The sequence below is a fragment of the Heloderma suspectum genome, chromosome 2 (assembly GCF_057233095.1).
Source record: "Heloderma suspectum isolate Gila_16-S chromosome 2, 16-S_ref, whole genome shotgun sequence".
Taxonomy (NCBI): domain Eukaryota; kingdom Metazoa; phylum Chordata; class Lepidosauria; order Squamata; family Helodermatidae; genus Heloderma; species Heloderma suspectum.
Genome location: NC_139459.1, coordinates 100,406,186 through 100,431,703, shown reverse-complemented (window position 1 = coordinate 100,431,703; position 25,518 = coordinate 100,406,186). Strand labels below are relative to the sequence as shown.

General features: G+C 44.7%; 1 protein-coding gene and 1 long non-coding RNA gene across 5 annotated transcripts in view; one reads left to right on the top strand and one right to left on the bottom strand.

The window, feature by feature from the left end:
* LOC146352541 (uncharacterized) overlaps window positions 1-25,518 on the top strand; it is an 81,207-nt gene that overhangs the window by 21,642 nt on the left and 34,047 nt on the right. For all 4 annotated transcript variants that reach the window (XR_014787756.1, XR_014787755.1, XR_014787757.1 and 1 more), the window contains exons 4-5: window positions 13,198-13,292; window positions 14,282-14,360. This is a non-coding gene — a long non-coding RNA (uncharacterized LOC146352541). The remainder of the gene's footprint in view (window positions 1-13,197; window positions 13,293-14,281; window positions 14,361-25,518) is intronic.
* Window positions 1-25,518, bottom strand: part of ALDH1A1 (aldehyde dehydrogenase 1 family member A1) — a 61,261-nt gene that overhangs the window by 20,919 nt on the left and 14,824 nt on the right. Inside the window, exons 2-7 of the mRNA XM_084834297.1 lie at window positions 19,827-19,931; window positions 14,194-14,334; window positions 12,341-12,470; window positions 10,250-10,311; window positions 6,215-6,343; window positions 166-279 (exon numbers count right to left, since the gene is read on the bottom strand). Of these exons, the coding sequence (XP_084690423.1) occupies window positions 166-279; window positions 6,215-6,343; window positions 10,250-10,311; window positions 12,341-12,470; window positions 14,194-14,334; window positions 19,827-19,931 (681 nt within the window). The remainder of the gene's footprint in view (window positions 1-165; window positions 280-6,214; window positions 6,344-10,249; window positions 10,312-12,340; window positions 12,471-14,193; window positions 14,335-19,826; window positions 19,932-25,518) is intronic.

Here is a 25,518-nt window from a genome sequence, read left to right as displayed (position 1 = left end):
TGGCTATTAACTACCAACAAATCATTAAAGTGACACTGTTTAACGAGCACCCAGCCAGAAAAAATTAACACTGTTATACAAAGCAAGTTAGATTCTAAATCATTTGTCAGAAACAGGGGTGCAGGGACGTTCTGTTTACAGTTATTTGCAGTGTTAGGGAAATACCTCCGTAGAGCCTGTGAACGCCACTTTATCTACGTCCATGTGATTGGAAATTGCTGCTCCTGCAGTGGGTCCATACCCTGGTACAATATTTACTACTCCAGGTGGAAATCCTGCCTGAACATCAGAGGGAAAAGAACACCATGTTACTTTTCAATTATAGGGCAGATCTACACCTCATGTCATATTTATATAATATGTCATATTTATACATATTTATACAATCCCATCATATAGGGACCCTATATCCCTCTTGCACATGTATACCTCGTTGCACACACAGTGACATCTGTGGCAATATTTTTGTGAAATATGGAAATATGGAATAAAAAGTGGGAAACGACACTAGAAAAGCGGTATATGGAATGTGCAATGTGCCCCAACCGTTATCAGCGCACTTCAGCACCGATAAAAAGCACTAGTGTAGACCTAGCTATACAATTATGCCCATTTTCTCCTTTATATTTTTTCCCACTGTTTTTAAAAGCAGCTCAGGACACTGTATGTGGTTCCCCTCTTTTAACCACAGAACAGGGCTGTGGGGTAGGCTGGGTTGAGAGACTGTGACTGGCCCAAGGGCACACAGTAAGCTTTGAGGTTGAGCAGGGATTCGAACCTGGGTCTAACGGGTCTACGTTCAGCATTCCAGCCACTACACCATGCTGACTGTCCAGTGTGAATGTGTTCAGTTGCACAGCCTCCTGTAAAACTCCTGAAGGCTCTAAAACATCCATGAAACATTCTCATTGAGCAGCTATGTCCCATCAGATGACAAACTGGGGTGTTGTTTTGTTTTTACTTTTATTTGATGAGAGGAGCACAGAGCTGTTACTTAACTCCCAAAGGTCTGGTTCATATATAACCGTTTGAGGCATTCCACATGGTTCGGTCCCTTACTGCACCAGCAACATCTGTAGGAACCACACATCAGCCGCAGGGAGACAAGACACACGGCAGAAACCATGTCATTTGGCAGCTCTGCCCATCAGACATCCTGTTCATAGAAGTTATAACTTATTGGCACAGCCTGGGACAGGACCACGCAGAAAGGGCTCTGACGCTGCTGCAATAGCAGCACATGAATTTGGTTTGGAAGTGGTTCTGTTGTGAACTCTGTTAAAAGAACGGGGACTGGACAGAAATATTGCCAGTCAGACTGCCTTATTAGGCAACCCGCCTCCTTCTCAGCATGTTGTCTGTGATGAAATCTCATATCTATTTACACTTCGAGGCTGTTTTATTGGGACAGAATTTAACACTGGCATCCTATACTCTTTGGTACGATACCATTTAATGCAGCCCTGTTGACAAATCAATTATGATAAAGTTCTTTCCTTTCTGAGCCTCGTGTGGCACAGAGTGGTAGGTGGCAGTAATGCAACCGAAATTCTCCCCACGACCTGAGTTCGATCCCAGCAGAAGCTGGGTCTCGGGCAGCTGGCTCAGGTCGACTCAGCCTTCCGAGGTCGGTAAAATGAGAACCCAGCTTGCTGGGGGAAAGGTAGTCACGACTGGGGAAGGCAATGGCATACCACCCCGCTATACAGTCTGCCAGGAAAATGCCAAGGAAAAAACAGCGTCCCTCTAGGGGTCAGTAATGACTCGGTGCTTGCACAAGAGGAACCCTTCCTTTCCCTTCCTTCTTTCCTTTAAGCTGACTAAGTCCCTGGGTGAAAGCTAAACTTGGTTACTAAGTCCAAGTACTTTAACTTGCTTGTGAATTTGTCTGACAATGACAATCTGAAATGTCCTGATGCTGGCTGGTAAAGCCTTCCATGGATCTTTCTCTCTCTCTCTCGCTCTCTCTTTCTCTCCCTCCCTCCCTCCCTCTCACACACACTCACACACACGGACTACTTAGATGCAGCAGGAGCGTGAGGATTCTGCTCATTTGCTTGCTGATGAGATGGCCGTGAGTGGGCTGTGGTGGGGTGGCTTAGAAAGTAAAATAGCTTTCCAAGTTCGCCAGCTTTGAGAAACACTTTGGAAGCACTGAGAGCCAGAACATTCTAGATCAGACTGGAACAGACCAGAACATGATCAGACTGATTCACAAACCTGTTAAACTGGAGCACTTGGGATTAGTTTAAACCAGGGGCGTTGAGCCTCTTTGTGCCCAAGGGCTGCATTTCATTTTGGAAGCTCTCTGGAGGTGGGTGGGCCTGAAGGTCAAAGTGGTGGGCCCCAAAATACCTGCATATTTTCGCTTAAAGCTCTTACTGACGGTTACTCAGCCTTCGGAGCGGCATTCCAACCTTTTAGAATGGGAAGAAAAACTGCACAAAAGCCAGGAAACCCCCAAACAATGGGTGGGGGGGGGAAAGGGGATGTGGGCCTCTGGGGAGTGCCAGAGGGCTGGATTTGGCCCCTGGGAGTGAGGTTCTGAACCCCTAGTTTAAACTCACAGGGCTGTGTTGAAGTATCGGCACCTTAGATCACTAATCCAAGAGAGATTAATGCAAAACTAGAAAGCAAAACTAGAAGGCATCACAGGCTCCCTTTTATAACAGAGAGGCAGGTAAGAAGATGGAGCAGGCTGGAGCAGCTGGGATCAGAAGCTCCCACATATTCTCTGTCTCTCTGCAGCTTTCTTGATTAGTGCAGTAGTCCTGTAAAGCTAAAACTCTGGTCTTTGAAGGAAACGGAATCCGTCTGCTGCAGGATCCTCTCCTTTCCCCTTTCTCTATGGGCATGTCTACACCAGCCTAAAATCCTGCATTTAAAATGGGGCTTTCTGCTTCAGGAACACAACTCCCCTTTCCACGTGCTTCCTTTCCCCCCACCCCCTTCTCCCTCCTCCCTGTATCTGAGTCTTCCATTATCTTGCATTGATCTCACTCTTCTTCTTGCAGCTTTTCCTCTTTTCATGGAGGAAACTCAAGTGGAACACAACAGGGTAATTTGATAGCTCATTATGTGCGATCTCTTTAAAAACGGAACAAAGGTCATTTAGTCCAGGAGACGCCTTGAATGATCACAGCGTCATGTAAAGAGCCTGCAAACTTCCGTGAAGGACCAGTCTCAATTGCAGGATAAAAGCTCAGTGTGAAGGAGCCCTATATCTTGCCTGCCCCACAACTTGAGAAACATTGGGACCTCATCCTTTATGTATATTTTTAGGCCTCGTTCAACTGAAGGGCTCCAGCTCGGAAAACCTACCAAAAATCCATAGAATTGTCCACCCATATGAGAATGTTGGACAGAAGGATTTGTTTACAATCCAACTTCTCAACAGGATGCCATTGCTTTACCAGAAATGGAGAAGAAATATGCTAGCCAACAACAAAAATATTTTTTCAAAACATGAATGTGAATTCTCAGTCATGTGAATCACTTGGAGCAATACTGCCTTTTTTTTTGCTCTTTAACCATTTAATTGCAAATGGCATTTCACGGTTTGTTGGCTTTTGATGAGTCACTGTTGTTGTGTAAGGGCAAGATATGCTGAGTCATTTTTGTTAGTACTTTGCTTGGCTACTGTACTGTTAAGAATGAACATTTGCCATAGCCACAATTATTTTCCATTTTCTTTCCTTTTGGATACAAAGAAACAGGGCTGAGACTTAGTCTTCCACTGCCCTCCTCCAGTGTCTATGCTGTGTTGGTGGAACTCTTAGCTTATTCTTCTTCTCAGGAAGCACATACAATCATTCTACAACTTGCACAGCAAATGCCATTGTTCTGGAAAATGCTACAAATGACTGTACCTCTTATGTTTATACACCAATCCTAACCAGGTTTACCTGGAAGTAAGGCCTGATTTACAAATACAGCAGAATGAAATGATAGAGCAGGGATGGGGAATGTGTGGTCCTCCAGATGTTGATGGATTGCAACTCCCATCATCCTGCCCAAGTGGCTGATGGGAATTGCAGTCTAACAAAATCTGGAGACCCACTTGTTCCCCAACCCTGCCGCAGAGTATTGAGGTGACAGATGGGCTTTACCACTTTGGATTGCACGTGTAATATCACGTTTTTGAATGATGCTCCACTTAAAAACAACCACCCAAAAACCTTCCCACAGGAAGAAAACTAGCCCATCTACTTAGAGGTAAATTCAGTCTCTGAAACAGGGCAGTCCAGCTACTTCAGTATTCAACATAGGAAGCTGCCTTACACTAAGTCAAACCATTGGTCCATCTTGCTTAGTATTGTCTTCTACACCAGCAGTAGGTAGAAAGTAGATCTCCAGATGTTGTGGACTTCACCTGCCAGCATTCCTGACCATTGGCCATGTAGGCAGGGGCTTCTGGGAGTTGGAATCCAAAACGTCTGGAGATCTACCTTCTGCCTAGCCCTGTTCTATACTAAACGGTGGCGGATGTCCAGGGGGGTGTCTCCATGAGCGACTTACTCCGAGCTTTCTGCATTTGGACATCGTTAGGGATACATGATGTTGTGGCCATCTTGCAGTGACTCTGGAGTTTCACGCTGAAAAACCAGTTCTTCTGAGACTACTTTTAGTCCGATATTTTTCCTGAATTCAGCGTGTCTGCGCTTCTGTTGTGGTGTTCTCTGCCCTCTGCATTTACTCCGGTATGACAGCCCTGCCCAGAGGTGTGTCTTTCACCTCATTGACCCCAATCAAGGGGTGTTTCCCCAATGTCTTCCCTGCCTGCATTTTCCCGCTGTTTCCGCTATTTCAGGGCTGACTGTCAGAGTTCTGCGCTACCTCATGGCATATACTTCACCTTGCCTATGATGCAAGTGCTCTATCGCTCTACCACACAATCGCACTATCGCGCAATTACGTAGAACGATAGAGTACTTGCATGATAGAGCAAATGTGTAATGGAGGCATAGACACATGAAAGAAATCACCCATCCAGAAAGGAGGAAGTTAAACAAAATCACACCTACAAAGGGGTTTTCAATGTCAGTATCACATCACGCATTTGTCGAGCAACAGCTATGGCCCTATCTCTCACTATGTCGGTATCGTGCATTAGCGCTATCGTGTGACAGTGACAAAGTGAGATAGTAGTTTTAGAGTGGGAGAAATAAACCTTGGGGTAGGGGTCTACTCAGAAGTAACTCCCATTGTGGTCAATGAGGCCAAGCTTCCATCCATTGCTTTATGGGAGTATCAGGGGAAGGAAAAAGGAGAGCCTGGATGTGGGGGGGAGGTTTTCTTATTGGTTGAGCGGCCCCTGACAGTCTGATGACATTTACTCCAATCCCGCCACCCCACCTGGAAGTATGTTCTGTGAAGCGACTTATACTGGAGTGGTGCACTCGCTCGTGGAGCCCTGTGCAGATCAAAGTGCACCAGAGCTGATCCCTTGAAAAAATCCAGGTAAGCCTCCCTTCACTTCTCCTTCTGTTCTGTTGTCATGGAGATAGGGTCCTCGTCTCTGACTTGCTTTCTTTTCCCGCAGCCCTATCTGGCGATGCTGGGGATTAAACCTGGGAATTCTTGCATGCAGAGCCCCACTGAGCTATGTCCTCCTTCTCTCTATAACATCTCAGTTTGCTGCATTTGTTCCTATCAATTTGAGTGGGATGCACTTTGAAAGAAAGATGCTATGAACGACAGCCTTATCACAGGTATATTTCCTGGCTACATCCAACCTGACCCTTGGGCAGTTTCATTTATCTTCAAATCCACAGGGCAAATATTTCAGTCTGAAAATTACATTAAAATATCAGCCCACCTTACAGAGTTTCATTACCGAGATGCTCTTGGGAAAACCAAACCAGCCTCCCCACCCCCCATTACCAAACACTTTGCTTTTTCTGAGCTCTTGTTTGCTTTTGCCTCCGGAAGGCACAGCGCTTGCCAAGATGTTGGGTTTACTAAGCTGCTAATGATTTGTTTTCTGAGCAATTTAGGCTGGAAAACTATGTGAGGTTCTTGCCCTTGATTTGCTTCAGTGGTTTCCAGTACATTACAGTTCCCCCAGACAAGGCTTGACATGCTGGGAGCTGTAGTGACACAAAGCAGACTAGCCCTGACTGTTCTTAAGCACTGCAATGTAAAGGTAAGTCTTCACCGACATGAGCTCCCCTTCTTAAGGAACATGCATGGTGGCTTTGCTATGGCAACTCACCTCTTTAATTAACGAGCCCATATGAAGAGCAGTCAATGGAGTTTGCTCAGCCGGTTTGACGACCACTGTGTTTCCGCAACAAAGAGCAGGGGCAATCTTCCAAATGAACATAACCAGAGGGAAGTTCCACTAAAAAGACAGTGCAAAAAGTGGCGACCAGGATATCAATAACACATCTTAATATACTCTAAAACATGATTACTGATGCTCTGTGGAACATGTGCAAGTCATACATGATTCACTTTGAGCTTACATTACTTGGAATGTGCTCTATGTGAGGCTGCTCTTGAAAGGTGTTAGGAAACTACAGCTAGTACAAAATGGGGTGGACAGATTTTTGTCTGGTATACATTTTATACACTATTGAATACAAATCTTGAAATGGCTTTGGCAGCTTCCTATTTGTTTCTGAGCCCCATCCAAGGTGCTGGTTCTTACCTATAAATGGCTTGGGGCCAGGATATCTGAAAGACTGCCTCCTCCCACATGAATCTGCCCAGAGCCTAATGTTCTTCATCTGAGGCCCTGTCACATCTCCCGCCTCCTGGAGACATGAAATTGGGAAGAACCCAGGCAGAGCCTTCTGTGTAGCAGCACCCCAGTTGTGGAACTCCCTTCCCAGGGACATTAGGTTGGCTCCCTCATTATTAGCCAGCTGGAGCTTACTTTGGGAACTGAATGATGACAAGACTGCTGAGGTTTGCAAGTTTTGAACAAAAGGCTTCCTGCTGTCTGTGCGGCAATGGCCCAGGAAGATGGTCCCTGTTTTCCAGCAACACTTCCTGGGCAAACTACAGCCCCCAGCCAAAGCATGGACATCTGCTACTCAGACTCTTCCAGTTCACATGAGGATAAACTCATTCTCTCCAAACCCTGAAGCAAATTCTGACCTGAATGAGAAGTATGTTAATTGGACTAATAAATATTTCTCTTTCCAGCTCCTTTTACTAAGCGGACCTCCTCCTGCAGGATACCAAAGGAATACTTTGCACACAGTCCTTTTTAGATTACTTCATTGGCTGCACCACAGGAAGTTCCTTTTTGGTTCTTCTGCATCTTCAAAGATGAGAAAGCAGTTGGCTCCGTCTCCTTCTGATAGGCCTCGGAAGGATGTCCTTTGCTGAGCTGCAGTCAGTGTGAAAGGCCTGCAGGACTGCGAGTAGCCTGTCCTTCTCCCCACGGTGGGCAGCCCCAAGGACTTGAAAACATGTGCTCTGTTCATGAATGCCTCAAAGGCTTAACCTCTTCTAAGCTTCATGTGTATTTAGAGAGAATTGTGCACATGCTGGCTATTTAGCTTTCTACTGAAGAAACATCTCTTAGGACAAATTGAGAGAACCAATGCGAGCGTTGGGCATTAAGGCTGTGTGTGTGTGTGTGTGTGTGTGTGTACGTACATCTTTGGAAAAAGGCCACTTTGTGTTTTAGCCTCCGAATCTTCTAAAAAGAGGGCAGCGCAGCAAGCTCCAGGAAGCAACAGCAAGAACGACTGACTGAGACTGAATCTGGGCCTTAGGGGCCTGTTTCCTTACCCAAACATCCCCATTAAAGTCCCTGTCCCTTTGCAAAGCCCTTGGAGGTATCAGGCGATAAGCTTTGCCATGTTATAATCTTGTCCCCATTGATGCATATGGCACTGAGGTGACAGGAAGGTGCTTTTCTTGACAGCTGTTTCTTCCAGCCCAGCTGCCATCAGGCAGCTGCAGGCATTTTACGATAACTATGGTCATGTGAATCAATCCCTAGATATGTTGAGGAGGAATATCAAACAGAAGGTGGATGGGCTGCGTGCTCCTTTTAAACTGTTTTCTAGACATAGGATGTATCTGGCTTATATGCTTTCAGTGGAAGCTTGTGGCTCCAATTTCCCCCCAAATAGGTTCAGCACCTTGGATAGCTTCTTTGAGGTTCTGGCTGGTTCTGACTGAAACCCAGAATGGATTCACAACCCCACCGAAATTGGAGCCACCGGCCTCCACTGTATGCTTTACTGATGAATATAGGGAAGTGTAGTCTTCCACACTGGCCATTTTCCAATTCCATGTAAGAGCTGAGATTGGAGCTTGAATGCAGGCTGCTATTTTCCCCTGCTGCCTCCATCTGTTTCTTCCTTACAGCCTTGCAGAAATTGAAGTATGCTTGAGTTTGCGAGACCATTTCTTTAAGTACCTGGATTGTGAAGGGCCCATTAGCCAACCTTAATTTCTGCTTTCAAAAAGTTTCAATCTTTCATCATGATACCACTGAAAAGAGAAGCCTGTCCTTTTCTGCCAGCCAACAACTGGAGCTGTTATTTCTTCATTTCATTAGATGCCCTGGCATTGTAAGGCTACTATCCTAAGCATAATAGTTTTATCTTTTTTATGCTAGATTTCAATTTTATTGACAATTGTCGTATTTCTTTAATTGTTTTACATTTTGTCTGTAGCTTAGAAAATTGTACTTTTTAAAGTGATTAAGGACACAATCCTATGCATGTTTAGGCAGAAAAAAGTCCTACAACTCCCAGCATTCCGCAGCCAGCACGGTCTAAACATGCATAGGATTGCACCCTAACGAATGTAATTAATCCACCCACCTATCCATCTATGCAAACATATTTACAAGGAAGTTAGTTGCACAGAAATTGAGCTTCCCCCTGAGTAAACATGTGTAGGAGCAGGCTACAAGTACAAAGGGAGCTGGTGGGTGGGTATTACCTAGAACTTGTGTTGGGTTCAGATTTGAGCACAGGACAAAGCAACTCTAGGAACTGGAAAAAGAGGGAAACCAAAAAGAAGACGTGTTGCTTCTTCCTTCATTCTTCCAGCAAACAATGGTCCCGACGACTGTCCAATTTTTGTCTGTCCCCATCCTTGAGTCATCTTGCTATATGCTGCTCCCAATCCGAGGTTCTGTTTAATAGTCACAGTACCAAGTAGACTAACTATGTAACAGTTAATGTAAAAGTGCATGGGACTGTCAGGACCCGAATTCAGAACGCATCAGTGTAGGCTTAAATCCAAGCTACACATCACATAGCAAGTCCGTGATCGGATCGCTGGATCTTATTAAAGGAACTGAAATGCAAATACCAGAAGAGGAGGCACTTGAATTTGCTTGCAGCAGCAGCAACGCACATTAGGAATGGAGCCTGACGCTACCCTCCCCTCAGCTGTTTTCTCTTTCTAAACCAGAAGTATTTCAGTTTAAGAAACAGCACCAGGAGATCTAATCACAGATCTTTATTTATTTATTTATTTATTTATTTATTTACAATATTTGTATACTGCTCCATATCTAGAACAGATTTTGGAGCGGTGAATACAAGAGATAAAACAGTAAAAGGATTAAAAGTTTAAAACACCAGATTAAAATTATGCTGTTTTAAAAACAGATCTCCTGCATGATGTGGAATTTGCTCATCATATTCTTGAGTAAGAGCACTTGATCCTCACTATTCTGCATGTTTCCCTCATGTTTTCCCAGTAATACTGGTTTTAAAGTATTATTTTTGCTCCAAACCATCTATGTTGAACTGTACTGGATGCCCCAAACAGAGATGCTTGAGGAGGAATTTATTCGTCTTGTGGGTTTGGGTATGAATTGACCTGATGTGCACCTCCCAGACTTAGGAATGAACACATGAGAAATTGACACAGACCAGAAATAGATCGATCCACCCATTCCTGACACCAAATACCCACAAGTAATGTTGAATATTATGTTAGTTAAATAAAAGACAAAGGATTTCATCCAATGTTGCCCTTCTGCTAACAGAAGGAGTCCTGCTGTTTGCAGATGGGCTTTTGATATAGTGGAAGCCTCCAGTAATAGAGGCAGGGGTTGTTGTTGTTGTTGATGTGTTTTTTTGTTGATCCCCCCTTCCCCCTGCAGCCCTCTGTGGCCCATGAAAATCACTTCACCCTTTCTGTTAGCAGAAGCCTCCGCTAGATCAGAAGATCATCTGCAAACAGAAGGGCCTCCTCCCAGTTTTGGAAGGGCAGTGGTTGGACATCACCCACGTTGTCCATTATGTAAATAGATCCAACTTACAGGAATAATTTGGCCACAGACTCCAACAGGCTCATGTCTTGTAAATGTGAAATAGTTTCCATCTAGGCAAGAGAAGGAGAACACATTGGCAAGATACAGCAAAGGTGAAATAAAATAAAATATGCTTGCTTGCATGCTATTGTAGTATGATACAATGGAAAGAAAGGGTAAATATACCTAGATTCAATATTGACCAAGCACAAAACCTGGAAGACAGGGATGGCCAACCTTTCAACATTAGGGCTCCTGTACCTTTAACAATTACACAGAATTGTGAAATTTCACCATAGCACAAGGCTACAAAATAAATGTTTGCATTTATTTAAATTACTATAGAGATGTTGGTTTGTTTTAAAGGGAGGTAGGGCATGGAGTGAAGGTACAAGATGAACAAGTTACAGCTCACAAGGAAAAAGTGACTGATAGAAGGAGAATGACCAGGGGCAGGTGGGAAGTGGGGCAGGTAGGTATATAAATCTGTGTAGGCAGCCCTGATGTCCAAAGCAATGTCTGCAAGGCGTTGATGATATTCAAATAAAAGCTGTGGGGCTCTGAAAATTTGAACCTGGTGAAATCACCTCCCTTTCCTCTATTCTCTCCTCTTCCTATCAAACTGTAAACTGCTGTCTTTTGTGGGGGGGAGGGGGTTAGTTTGCTCTGTAAAGCACTGCTCTATAAATGCATAGGGTAATACAGAATTTCCTGCCTACAGTGGTTGGGTCTGAGGATTTGGAAAGATTCTGGAAGACAGACATTTATAGAGTATATAAGAGGATATAGCCAACACGTTTTGCTAAGCCTCATGCTGTAGGTCCAAATGGTAGACAGTTCATTACAAATTTTCAAGTAGCAGCCCAAAACAGCTATTGACAGATGCTGGAGGTCAAGTTGGAACAGAGGCATTTGTGATAATTTAATTCCAGTTTGGTGATACATACATGCTAAAATCTTTATATTGTTTAATATATTAGAAATGTAGAAATACTGTAAAATTATGCAGATTATGAATGAATAAAAATGTGTAAAGAATCCCTAACTGCCTAAAACACACAAATGCATATGCTGGAGCTCAAAGCTTCTTAGAAATTATACCCTCCCTCTTTGTTTGCCCAGATGTGTGACCTGGCTGTGGTTCTGCAGACCTGATTCTTTTACATTACTTTGGTGATAAGTTTGCTGCTTCTGTTTTGCTGGATCCCATGGTTTAACTCTATGGATCCCATGATAATGAGCTCCTTCACACGGAGCTTTTATCCTGTGATTCAGACTGCTCCTTCACGGAAGTTTGTGGGCTCTTTACATGATGCTGTGACTCTGCAGTGACCCTCCAGGGTGTCTCCTGCACTAAATGCTCTTTGTTCTTTTTAAAAAACAGATTGCAGATAATGAGCTGTCAAACTACCCTGTTGTATTCTCCTTGAATTTCCTCCATGAAAAGAGGAAAAGCGGCAAGAAGAGGAGCGAGATCAGTGAAAGATAATAGAAGACTCAGATACGGGGAGAAGGAGGAGGAAGGGGGTGGGGGGAAAGGAAGCACCAGAAAAAGGGAGTTGTGATCTTGCATTTAATGGAAGCAGACAGCCTCGTTTTAAATGCAGGATTTTAGGCTGGTGTAGAGATGCCCAGTGTCTGAAATGGTGAGCCCATGTGGAATGGGTGGATTAGTTATCTACTTTTCCTGCTAGTGGGACTCAGCCATTCGGTAGCAATGCTTGCAAATGTAACATAAAAATTGGATACTTCTAGATACTCCCAAACAAAGATTGGGAAAGAAAGATGGGGCATAAGACCTGCTGATGATGCTTAGCTAAAATGACCTATTTTAAAAAAATATTTATACTGAGACTCTGCCAATCTGTAAACTGTAGGAACTTCACTTAAGATAAGACTTAAACAAGGGAGTGATGCAAAATGTGTCAACTGAATAAAAAATAGCTACTTCTAGCTGATGAACCATTACCCACCCCTCATCTACATTTATGTAATGGAATTCCAAAGGTTACATTTTTTCCCAGACAGCAAATATGTTACTTAAATTCATGTCCAAATCAGCTCTCCATTGAAAAAAACATTTCTGTTAGAATGACTCACCCATCGGGATGGTACGTCCTTGGATTTTATCAGCCCAGCCTGCACAGTAGCGTAAAGTGTTGATGCAGCCACCTAGGTCAAGTAGATAGGAGTTGGAAAAAAGCTTTCCCCCATTAATGCTCTCCATTGTCTAGAACAAAAGACGTTAAGAAACTAATCATTATACATAAATAAAATAATGCAGTTGTCTACAATCATGAGTGCATTAAACTTTATGCCAAGCAGGCTATTGTGCTATTGGGTCGCCATCATTGTTGTCAGCTGGAACCAAATTGGGTGAGGAAGGTAAGATTGCCTGCAGTGCAGGGTCTAGAACACTACAGGTTAAATCTGTTAGCATGACGGGACTTTTGCTGTCTCTCCTCCCCCTTCTGCCCTGCCCCAAAACCTCCAGGTTGTTTTTCCCCAGACCTCCAGAGCAGATTTTGAGGATCCATGAGGAGCAGGGGCTTTTCCCTCCTCTACTTACACTGATGGAAGCAGTTCCATCAGTGACATGACACCACTGGATACAACCGTATGAATGGACATCCTGCTGTAGCACTAGCCCTACTTTCAAAGATACAAATTAATCACAAAGCAACTGGTTACTGTATAACAGGAGTGGGGAACCTCAGGCCAAATCCAGCCCACCTGGGGTCCCTATACGACCCTGCCCCTTTCCCCCGCCCCCTTTCCCCCAACCACCAATCATTTAGTAGTTTCCCGGCTTTTGTGTAGTTTTCTCCCATTCTAAAATGCTGAAACGCATCTCCTAAGGCATAGTCTTAAGGCTCCTGGCAGAAGGAGCTGTTAAACTAAAATATGCTGGGGTGTGGTTTTTTTTTTCATTTTTGCCTCTGTTCTCTTTGCCTTAGGCCCCACCCACCACTGGAATGTGGCCCCCAAGACCTTCTTTGAAACTGAATTTGGCCCGTGGGCTGAAAGAGCTTTCCCAGCCCTGTTGTATCAGGTATGATTACAACAAAGAGGTGCAGGCTGTAAACTGAACCTGTAATTCATATATTGTAGCCTCTCTCATTGATTTTCTAATATTGTGATCCTATGCATGTCTACTCAGGAGTAAGCCCTGCTGCATTCAATAGCTCTTGCTCCCAGGTAAACATGTATAGGATTGCAGCTTAAGTGGCTATTCCAAAATAGCTGCTTTGTGGATTGTGATCAAACGTGGTTGATTATAATAAACAACCTTTCATTACACATTTCTGACAGAGGGTGTTACCAATACGATATCTAAGATGGAATTTGCCTCTTCATGAAAACAACAACAAGGACTTTGCATTTTGAACTAACTCCTACACTTGAGCTCTTTATTAATTTATTGAGACTGCACAGTCAGGCTGCTCAGATCCTACTGACTTCAGTGAGATTGAGGGTGCATGTTTAGACACCCTATGCATGTTTAGACAGAGAAAATGTCTACAACTCCCAGCATTCCCCAGCCATATTGCTTAACTCTGCACAGGATTTGTAGTCAGATTTATAAGCTCTTTTCCATAACATTTAGGGCACCTGGCAAAATAAAAATACTAGATTTTTTTTTTAAAGCACAAAAATAAGCCTCTACACTCACGCCTATCTATTAAGTACAGTTTGAAATTGGATGCCAGGAAATAGAAAACCATTTGGAAGCCCAATCATTTTTATATACATGGTTTCAGTTCTGCTCCCTTCTTCCAGGCCTAATTTTCAGTTCAGTCTTGAACTAGAACCATTTGGGTGGCAGCCTCATCCTGAATTATGTCAACTATCCATGATCTATTCATTGCTATGATTACTCAAATGTGTTCTGATAAGCTAGTCTCTAACAATATGGATTGCTTAAAATATGGCCAATGTAAATTTAGACTTACAGCTAAGAGGAGACGATCTCTTTCAATTAAATCAGCTAGTTTGTTCAACAGCCTTCCTCTTTCTGAAGCATCCATTGTTCGCCAGCAGGACCCAAGCTCAAAAGCTTTCCTTGCTGCTTTAACAGCTTTGTTGACATCTTCCTGTACAGAAAACCCATTTAAATACAGTAAGTATATGACGATAAGTGTATTTTGATTGAACCGTTATCAGAGACTGCGATACATCTTTAGGTCATGCTAGGGATGTCAGAGAACTCCATTTCGGGGGTAGAGTTTGATGAGTTTTCCTAGGCTTGGCCCTCTGAACATCATTTCTGTTCCTGCTGTGGTGCCCGACTTGATCTGCAGCAAGTCAAGCCAGTTTGTGGATTTTCTGGGAATTTTGTGCATTTTTGGTTTTTTTTGGAAGTTCTGCAATTTGTACACATTTCTGACCAATCTGTGCAAATTATGACCGTATTTGTGCAAATTACAACTGAATCTGCACACATTATGCAAATTACAGCCAAATTTGTGTAATCCGCGCACAATACAGAACCTTTCCCCCCAAATGTGCAAAAAAGTTCATGAACTTTAGGGAACAGCTTGCTGCTCAGCTCGGAGACACAAAGTGAGCCATACACGCCGCAGAATTCCATCAACCCCCCCCCCCAACAGATTTCCCAGGGGACATTCTAAGGTCATACATTCCGGTATAGCCTTCCCCAGCTTGCCCCCCTGATGTCAATGGCCATACTGGCTTGGAATTATGGGAGCTGTAGTCCAACACACCTGGAGGGTGCCAGGTAAGGTAACGCTGCTCTAGTGGAATGTGAGAAGTACATCCCTGGCTCCACACATGACAAGTCCAGCACAACCCCAGGCATACCACTTCCCGGCTGCTAATGCCTGTTTGTGCACTATCACATATTCCTTCAACAGGTGTGTGGATGTAACATACGTGCTGTGAATTGTGATCCAATCCTCACATGCAAAGCTTATTTCCCTGTATTGGAAAACTATGTTGTCATTGAAGAAAGATGGGAAAACACTCCAAGTGGAAATTGGAACTCACAGTTCCACAGGATGCAACACATTTACCTGCACTGTAGTTAAAAGGCATAGTACCAGAAAGCTAAAATTGTGAGCCACCCAGAGAGCTTCGGCTCTTGGGCAGTATAGAAATGCAATAAATAATAATAAAACAAATCCAGTCAGCAAAAGGAAAGAATGCTTCTTAAACTCCACAATGTTCCATTAAGGGTGCAATCCTATGGCCGCTCGTCAGCGGCTAGATGGCCACAGGATAGGTCAGTTCCTGGAGAAGCGACCCCCGCCCTCTCCTACACTGTCTCGTAGGCAGCGTGGATTGGCCCTGCACTTTGCACTCATAAGAGCAGTGTGGAGCAGCAAAAGTGGGGCATTCCTGGGGGCAGGCTAGGGCTGGGCATTCGGAAATACTGGTATGACACATCCTATGTGTCGTCCAGGTACCGCTTCCCACTCTCTGAGGTCCCACGGCTAGGCAGCCAAAATCAGCTGTCTAGCCACGAAAGCAGGGCAGGGGGAGTAAGGAGAAGATCCGTCCCTCACCACTCCTCCTGCCCTGCACTGGATAGAGGTCACCCCCAGGGTCGGAGGCAACCGTCGATCCACATAGGATTGCTCCCTCCATATAGAAGAGTGTACTGTGAAACAGAAGCAGATTACTATTCCCCAGGTCAGACATACTGGAGATTTAAAGATGTTTACAACAACATACATTTGCATTGGGTTACATACAACATGTAACCCAATCCAAATGTATTTCTAAGTCCAACTGAGTTCAGTGGGGCTTACTCCCAGGTAAGTGAATATAGGATTGCAGTTTGAAGTTCAATTGAATTTATTTCTCTGTAGGCAAGCATAGGATTGTACTGAAAATGTACTTTACTTTCCATTGACCATGTTGCCAAGGTAATCATATTTTAGGCTCTCTGGGCTTAGTAACCTCAATAAACAATATAACTGGAAGGATATTACTTCCCCTTCCCATGTAGACCTTTGATTTGTAATCCCTTCTTGGTTTTCTGAGCAAAAAAAACTTTTTGAAATGCAATGTACAATTATTTGTTGGCTCTATTGTATATTAAAGTCCTAAAATCTCTTGGCTCATTAGCTAAATATAGGGGTGAATGCTCCTTCCTCGTTCTCATTGACCTCTCAGTGACTTTTGATACCATTGACCATGGTCCTCCAGGACTGCCTGGAGAGGTTGGGCACTGGAGATATTGTATTACAGTGGTTCTGGTCCTTCCTCTCCAGCAGGTACCAGAGGGTAGCACTGGGAGAGGAAGTGTTGGATCAATTGCCGCTCACATGTGGGGTGCCACAGGGTTCCATCCTCTCCCCGATGATAATTAACATCTATGTGAAGCCGCTGGGGGATATCATCAGGAAGTTTGGGGTGTGGTGTCATCAATATGCAGATGACACACAGCTATACCTCTTGTTCAAATCTTCACCAGGGTTTGCTGTAGAATCCCTGTCCAAATGTCTGGAGATGGTGAGTGGCTGGATGGGGAGGAGTAAGCTGAAGCTGAACCCTGACAAGACCAAGGTACTTTTGGTGGGAGACAAGAGGAGGCTGGGGGATGTTGACCTGGTGTTGAATGGGGTATGGCTACCTTTGAAAGACCAGGTCTGCAGCCTGGGGGTCATTTTAGACTCCCAGCTGTCCATGGGGGCTCAGGTGTCAGCTGTGAGCTGGACAGCATTGTATCAACTCCATCTGATACAGTGGCTGCGTCCCTGCCCTCCCGATCATCTGCTCCGATCAGTAGTACATGCCGTGGTCTCCTCTTGTCTAGACTACTGTAATATGCTCTATGTGGGGTTACCCTTGAAGATGGTTCGGAAGCTGCAGCTGGTGGAGAACACGGCAGCTCACCTGATTAAAGGCAGCTGCCAGCATGATCACATCACTCCAGTGCTGAAGGAGTTGCACTGGTTACCAGTTGTTCTACAGGCCAAATTCAAGGTGTTGGTTGTGACCTTTAAAACCCTATACAGTTCTGGGCCAGCCTATCTCAAGGAGTGCCTCCAGCAACACCAGACAGGACGCTCAACTAGTTCAGCCTCAGATGGCCTTCTCTCTGTCCCATCAGCCAGGACAGCTAGGCTGGTGAGGATGAGGAAGAGAGCTTTCTCTGTGGTTGCCCCCACTCTGTGGAACTCCCTCCCTAGGGAACTCCGCCATTTCCCCTCTTTAATGAGCTTCAGCCAAGCATTGAAAACGTGGTTGTTCAGGCAGGCATTTGGGGTGGGTTAGGGTATTTTTAAACGTTTTAATGTGTAATTTTACTGTTTTAAATTGTACTGTTTTACATTGCCCAGAGTGACTGGGTGACCGGCCAGATGGGAGATTAAGAAATTTAATAAATAAACAAAAATAAATAAATACTAGGCTCTGAATTTTAAAATTTGTTGTATAATTTGCTGGATTTGTGCATTTCAGTGAACTGTTTCGTTAACAGCAATTGTCAATCCATATTAGTTTGGGGGAAAAAGGCTTATGAGAAAACAAGTCTGAGTACTGGATGCCGTTATCTCTTTTACATAACGAAACTGTTAAGACTGCTTAAAGTAGAAACAAGTCTGAGGCTGAGCATATGTAATATTTAGTACTAAGTTGCACAATTTAATTTAATTTAATTTAATTTAAAATAATAAATATTAAATAAGTTTAAGACTGATGAAACACCATGCCCATCTGATATGTAATCCTATTTAATTTAAGGAGAGGAGGAGGTTGGAAAAGAAAGTGAATGTTTATCCATTCATTTGGCCTCTTTAAAAAGTACTCCTTGATTTGAGGGGTGGTGGTGATGATGGTCACTTCTGACAATTTCACAGGCACTAGCCAATCAGCACTACGCAGAGTCAGCTTCTTTTGCAAATTGTCAGAATCGGTTTTTAGAGCTTTTTAAAAGGCACATTTGGATTGAACACAAATAGCATGCTTCCAAAATGGTCTCCACTGCTCTAAAAATGTTACAGTAGTCTCCTTCACTCTTGGAACCTTCCTCCATTTCTCTATTGTTCCAACGGCTGATGTCCAAGTATGTATGTATGTATGTATTTATTAAATTTCTTAATCGCCCATCTGGCCGGTCACCTGGCCACTCTGGGCGATGTACAGCAGTACAATTTAAAACCGTAAAATTACACATTAAACATTATTTAAAAATACCCTAACCCACCCCAAATGCCTGCCTGAATAACCAAGTTTTCTGTGCATGACGGAAGCTCATTAACGAGGGGGCATGGCGGAGTTCCCTAGGGAGGGAGTTCCACAGAGTGGGGGCCACCACAGAAAAGGCCCTCTTCCTCATCCTCACCAGCTTAGCTGTCCTGGCTGATGGGACAGAGAGAAGGCCATCCAAGGCTGATCTTGTTGAGCAACCTGTCTGATGTTGCTGGAGGCGCTCCTTGAGATAGGCTGGGCCGGAACCATATAGAGTTTTAAAGGTCACAATCAACACCTTGAATTTGGCCCGGAAAACAACTGGTAGCCAGTGCAACTCCTTCAGCACCGGAGTGATGTGATCACGCTGGTGGCTGCCTTTAATCAGGTGAGCCGCTGTGTTCTACACCAGTTGCAGCTTCTGAACTGTCTTCAAGGGTAAGCCCACATACAGTGCATTACAGTAGTCTAGATGAGAGGAGACCAGGGCATGTACCAGCGATGGGAGCAGATGGTCGGGAAGGAAGGGGCGCAGCTGCGATATCAGATGGAGTTGATACAATGCTGTCCGGCTCACGGCTGACACCTGAGCCTCCATGAACAGCTGGGAGTCTAAAATGACTCCCAGGCTGTGGACCTGGTCTTTCAAGGGTAGCCGTACCCCATTCAACACCAGGTCTACATCCCCCAACCTACTCTTGTATCCCACCAAAAGTACCTCGATCTTGTCAGGGTTCAGTTTATTCCTCCCCATCCAGCCACTCACCGTCTCCAGACATTTAGACAGGGATTCTACAGCCAACCCTGGTGAAGATTTGAACGAGAGGTAGAGCTGCGTGTCATCCGCATACTGATGAAACCGCACCCCAAACCTCCTGATGATAGCCCCCAGCGGCTTCACATAGATGTTAAATAGCATCGGGGAGAGGATGGAACCCTGTGGCACCCCACATGTGAGCGGCCCCAGGTCCAATACCTCCTCTCCCAGTGCTACCCTCTGGTACCTGATGGAGAGGAAGGACCGGAACCACCACAATACAGTGTCTCCAATGCCCAACCCCTCCAGGCGGTTCAGGAGGATACCGTGGTCAATGGTATCAAAAGCCACTGAGAAGTCGAGGAGAACAAGGAAGGAGCAATCGCCACTATCCAGAGCCCTCCTCATATCATCCACCAAAGTGGTGATAAGCCAGTCTTTCCGGTTAGTGGGGAGCCCATCCTAGGGTCATGTCAGTGCCCTTCCTGTGCCTTCTTGTAATCAAGCCAGTGTTTCCTCATACAGAGCTGCCTGAACTCTCTTCCCCAACCCTAGGCTACTGCCTTGCCACGCCACACATTATGTCTCCCCTAGATAATGACCTCAGGGGGTGTAGGGGAGGTTGAGAACCAAAGAAGACATTCATAGTATGGCAAAGACTGAAAAACATACCTTATCTCCTTCTTCCACATCACAAATTTTCTCTCCAGTTGCAGGGTTAAGAACTGAGAATTTTTTGCCACTAGCTGAATCATGCCATTCATTGTTTATAAATATCTGCAAGGGAACAGAAGTCAGAAGGAGAAACTGGTGTTATTTAACTCCTTATCCCATTTCTTGCATCCCCCCCCTTCTGCCATAAAGAATATGTCTTTCTGAAATGAAAGATGACCTTAACAATCATGTTCTTGTTTAATAAAATGTCTTTACAGGGAACTATTTAGGCAGAGAAGGGTATCTCTGCCTAAATAGGTATTACCTCAAAGGTATGACCTCTACACTGACTCATGTTATGTCATATATTATGTCATATATCCCCATGACATAAGGAAAAAGAGAGAAACTGAGCTAATTTCAGGTTTCTTTTTCATATCCTCCTGTCTCCTGTCGTATTTCACTGAAAATGAAGTTACTCAAGCATAACTTATTGGGGGGGGGGGCAGGAGGGAGGGAGGGAGGGACTCCTTGGGGTTCATCACATGGAGATTTTATCCTGCTATTGAGATGGCTGTCTTTCAGAAGTTTGCAGGCTCTTTACATGATGCCGTTACCGACCAAGGCGCCTCCCGCCATTTCCCCCAGGCTATCTCATGTTTTCCTCAAATGCAAAAAATGTGGTATTTTTTCCAGCCCATGGAACAGGAGCGCCATGACCTCCCTGTGAAATTCTCCAACAGTGGAAGAAACAACTGTGTCTGCCTGGGCGTTTGTTTTCAGTTGTTGGGGGCGTGGTCAGGATGACGAAGGCATTGATGGTGGGAGCGGGGCTGCATGGAAGGAGATCTGAGCAGATCTGACAGGTGCGAGGGGCAAGAATCTCCTGCCAATTGCGTCTCCTGTCCTGCCTCACATTTCTTAATTGGAGGGAGAAGAGGGCAAAATGCCTCCCTGCAGTGAAGGGAGACACACACATCTGATACCCCACCTCACCAAGCTCAGAAGCAACGTCCTCTGTTGTTTCAGAGCACCCCATTAAGTTCAATGGGGCTTACTCCCAAGTAAGTGTGCCAAGGGTTGCAGACTTACAGGGTGATCTTATGTCTACTCAGAAGTAAGTCCCATTGAGTTCAATGCCACTCATTCCCACATAAGTATGCCAACGGTTGCAGACTTACAGCACAATCTTACATTTTATGTCTACCCAAAAAGTAAGTCAGAGGTTTCCTGGGGACTGTGAGAAAACAGTACAGCAGAAGTTAAGCTACGAAAACAAGACTCCCCCCCCCACTTTGCACACATGCCGGGGAGGGAGGGAGGAAGGCACTCCCTCAGTTCAAACCACATGGTTTCCATGTAAAGGAGCCCTTCCTAATCCCACAAAGAAACCGCAAGCAGGAAGCTCCAGAAAAGATGTGGGTTTTTGAGGGTTTTTTTGCTTAATGTAGAGACACCCCTTGAGTCAAAATGTAATAATTGTGTAAATTGTCCCTAACCTAGCTGACTGGTAGAGGTGAAAGCTACAGGGATTTTTTTCTTTCTCATTTCTCATTTTCACCAGCTCATGGACCACTAAAGATCCCTTTGGTGGCTGGTATCTCTTTTCCACCATTTCTACTCTGTGAAATTAGTTTCTATTCTCACTTACTGTGATACAGTACTCCTTAAACCAGGGGCGTGTTTCCACCAGTGATTTACTCCAAGCCAGCTGTGTGTTGAGGTCATTAGGGATACATGACGTCAAGGCCATCCAGCAGCCACCCCGGAGCTTATCAGGGAAAAACCAGATTCCTGAGACTGCTTAAAGTCTGATTCTTTTCCTTAAGTCGGGTTCTCCCTGGTATAGTTGTATGTCCCCAACCACTGTATTTAGCTCGGATATGCTAGCCCTGCCCAGGGGTGTGTCTTTCACTTTGAACCTGGTCAAGGGGTATTTCCTGCCATTGTACTGTATGAGGCTTGCCCTCTGAATCCCCACAGAAACAACAGAAAAGCCCCTCAACTGGCACCGCACATTTCAAAGCCCAATTCCTTAAGTGCGATTAAGCGCAATCTTGAGGCTCCAATTCATTGTCTTAGGAAGTAACTACTTCTTCCTTATAAAGATCCTGTGCATTAAAATGGGGGCTGGTTTCCATCTTTTTCCCACAACTCTTTCCCATTAGTGTCTCCTCAGAAGTAACTCCCATTGTGGTCAATGAGGTCCTGCTGGTTAAAATGGGGGCTGGTGTTCTCCCTCCCCTCCTCCTCCCCCTTTCCCAACACAAACATATGTATGTCTACTTGAAAGTAACTCCCATTGTGCTCAATGATGCTTGCTCCTGAAATGCAGGTGCATCTGGAGCATCAGGGGAAAGGAGAAAGGGAGGAGGGGGAAAACCTCTCTCTTGGCAGCAGCCCCTGCCAGTCAGATGACATTCACTCCAACCCCCACCCCCACCCCCACCAGGAAGTATGTTCTGTGCAGCAATTTTTACTGCTTCAAAGGATCTGCTCATGGACCCCTGCTCACAGCAAAGTCGATTCCTTTAAAAAAAATCTGGTACTCCTAGGGATGGGCGGATTCCCTCCCTTCCGGTCCATGGGGAATCCGCCCGGGGGGGGGGGAGCTGCAGTTAGGTTAAACTAAGGGCTTTACAGCCACCAGTGGTGTCCACTACGCCATTTGCGGCTGTATTCATTCCTCACAGTGATATGGTAATGGCAGCCGCCATTACTGTATCACCAGCGATACGGAGCCAGCGTGAGGCTCTGTGGATTCACTATGGAGAGAAGCCAGCTCCGGAGGATTCTGGGGGGAGGTGGAGGTAAGTGATCCGTTCTGCCACGGACACCGGAGAATCCGGCCTCATTTAGGTCCACGGTGGAATTCTCCACCATCCCTAGGTACTCCTTCATTAGCTTCTCCTTCTATTGTCATGGAAACACAGCCCAGGCCTTCTAGATTCCTGACCTGACAGACAGACAGACACGACCAACCTGCCATGTATGGCAGCCCACAAAGGGCTCAATAAACCTGTTTTTGTCTCCTGCTTGGGAATGCAAGATAGTCAAGCCACTACTGAGCCACAATATGAGTTTGCTGGAGTGCTGAGCTACAGGTGGAAAGCACGTTGTGCCTCAGGCTTTCTTTAAATTATCCTTTCTGACTTTTGACTGTCCCACTGCTGCCATCTGTAAAAGTTCCTTTCCAGTGTCATACAAGCCGTACCTAATGACTGCCCTTGTCACCAGTGAAGGGGGGGGGGAATTTGAAAACCCACCACAACGGTGGCTCAATCCTATTTATGATAGTAGGATTTACAAAGGAGATGTAAATGGTGGATTGTGTCCTCAATTGCCAAAGCATTATTCATAGAGTTTCCCAATAAGAACATAAGAAGAGCCCTGCTGATCAGACCAAGGGTCCACCTCATCCACCATTCTGTTCACACAGTGGCCAACCAGCTGCCTATGGAAACCCAGAAGCAGGACATGAGTGCAACAGCACCCTCCCGCCCATGTTCCCCCGCATCTGGTGTACATAGGCATACTGCATCGTCCCATTCATTTCCATGGAGAGTGGTGGTGGCATTGCCTGCAAATAGCTATGGGCTGAATTGGATGGTGCCTCTCCTTGATTTAGTCCAAGCCAGATACACAGCTTCCTTCCATACACCCAGTAGGTCTGTCCCATCCCCAGTATGTCCATGCAGAGGTATAATCTTTGCATACAGTCTCTGTGTGTGGAATCCAATGTGTGTAAGCCATATTAAAATGTTACAGTTCCACACGGAGAAGCAGAGATATGAGAGGCAGTGCAATTCATGCTCCCTACCATGTGTATGGGCTGGATTGGGGGTGGGGGGGAGATATCTGATCCTATCTTTGCCTTTTAGATTGCAAATGCACCATGAGAACGAAGTCAAGTCTTATTTTTCCATCGCACAACAGATCAGTATTTAAAAATAACCATAGTAATCATGTAGTCTTAAACATATCATGGTTTGAACTACCCAGAGATCACACTGATTTACCCAGCAACAGATTTAAGATACCTGAAATCATGCATTTTAAAACTGCTAAGCAGCATTCTACATATGGAATTTTAACCTTTAAACAAGCAGGAAGCAGGAGGCGCTCCAAATCCGTTTTTATAGGTAGAATAAATGTCTCCTACACTGATAGAACAACTTTATAGGGAAGCTGATAGCCAGGCCCAGATGTAGATTAAAAAACATAAGGGCAGAACCATGATCTGTTACTATGAAAACCAAATTAGGCATGAGTATATAGCATGCAAGAATGTTAAATAAAGGGCACCTCTATTTGGCAGCAAGGTTGGTTCCTAAAGAGTGAGTGAGTGAGTGCAAAAAGGCAAATATTAATATAATGGTGCTGTGTGATGCAACAGTACATCAAATTCATATGTGTTTGTGAAAGAGAAAATTGTGAAACATACCTTTTTTGGAAATCCTCCGAGCATTTATTTATCGCTACATTTATGGCACTAACTCAAAAGGCTTTATATCAGTACCTCCTATTATGTCCTCATATCATTACCTCCAAATTGTAAATTGGCCATAGCAGATTCAACACCAATTGCAACAGTCAAACATCTCCTTTAAGTTTGAAGGCATCCACAGTGGAGGATGCTCAGTGGACAGCCATTTGTCAGGGATGCTCTGACTTGGATTCCTGCATTGAGCAGGGGGTTGGACTTGATGGCCTTGTAGGCCCCTTCCAACCCTTCTATTATATGATTCTATGATTCTATGAAGGGGTGAGCATGGTGGGAAATGTATAAACCTAAATGTGTTTATTTTAAAGGATTGGATTTCTATCCTGCCTGCCCTTCCTCTACAAGAGGGGTGGGCAACTTGTGGTCCTCCAGATGTCTTGTAGGCCAAGACATCTGGAGGGCTGCAAGTTGCCCACCTCTACACTAATATATGCCCAAGCCAATCCCAAACAATATAATCACAGAACATTGCCAAACAGCAAAATAAAAAACAATTTCAAATATGCTCAGTTAAAAATCCAGATCTACAGAGCAGCACACGGGTCCTGAAATGTCATCTATCAACCCTGCCTTCAAATGCACAAATTGTTTTCACTTGCTGTCTAAACAAAAGAAGAGAGAAGGCCTAGTAAATTGTCTGGCAACATTATTCCAAAATTTCTGGTCACTCACAGCCCATTTCACTTCTAACGGCAGGGACACTCAGAGCCTCTGATGATAATCTCAGCACATAAACAATTTCTTATTGGGGTAGGTGATCCTTCAGGTGTCCTGGTCCCAGACCATTTTACTTTTAAAGGACAATACCAACACTTTGAGTGGTACCTGGAACCAAACTGGAGGCCACTGGAATTCTTTAGGTACTACAGATGCAATAGATCATCTATGGAAAGCCCGAGTTAACAACCTGGTTGCTGAATTCTGGACTACCTGTACTTTCCAAACACTTTCTAAGGACAGCCCCACAAAGACCAATTTGCAGTAGTCAAGCCTGGAAATTACCATGGAAGACAGTGGCAAGATCTTCCTTCCCCAAGAGAGGGCACAACTGGTACCCCAACTGAAGTTGATGAAAGTCACTTCTGAACATGGCTGTGAACCTGATCCTTAATGGGGCAGGGGCAGGGAGGCAAGGCAATCCAGAAAAGGTCAAAACCAATTCACGGATCAAGTCAACCACCAACACTTCCATCTTGTCAGGAAAGA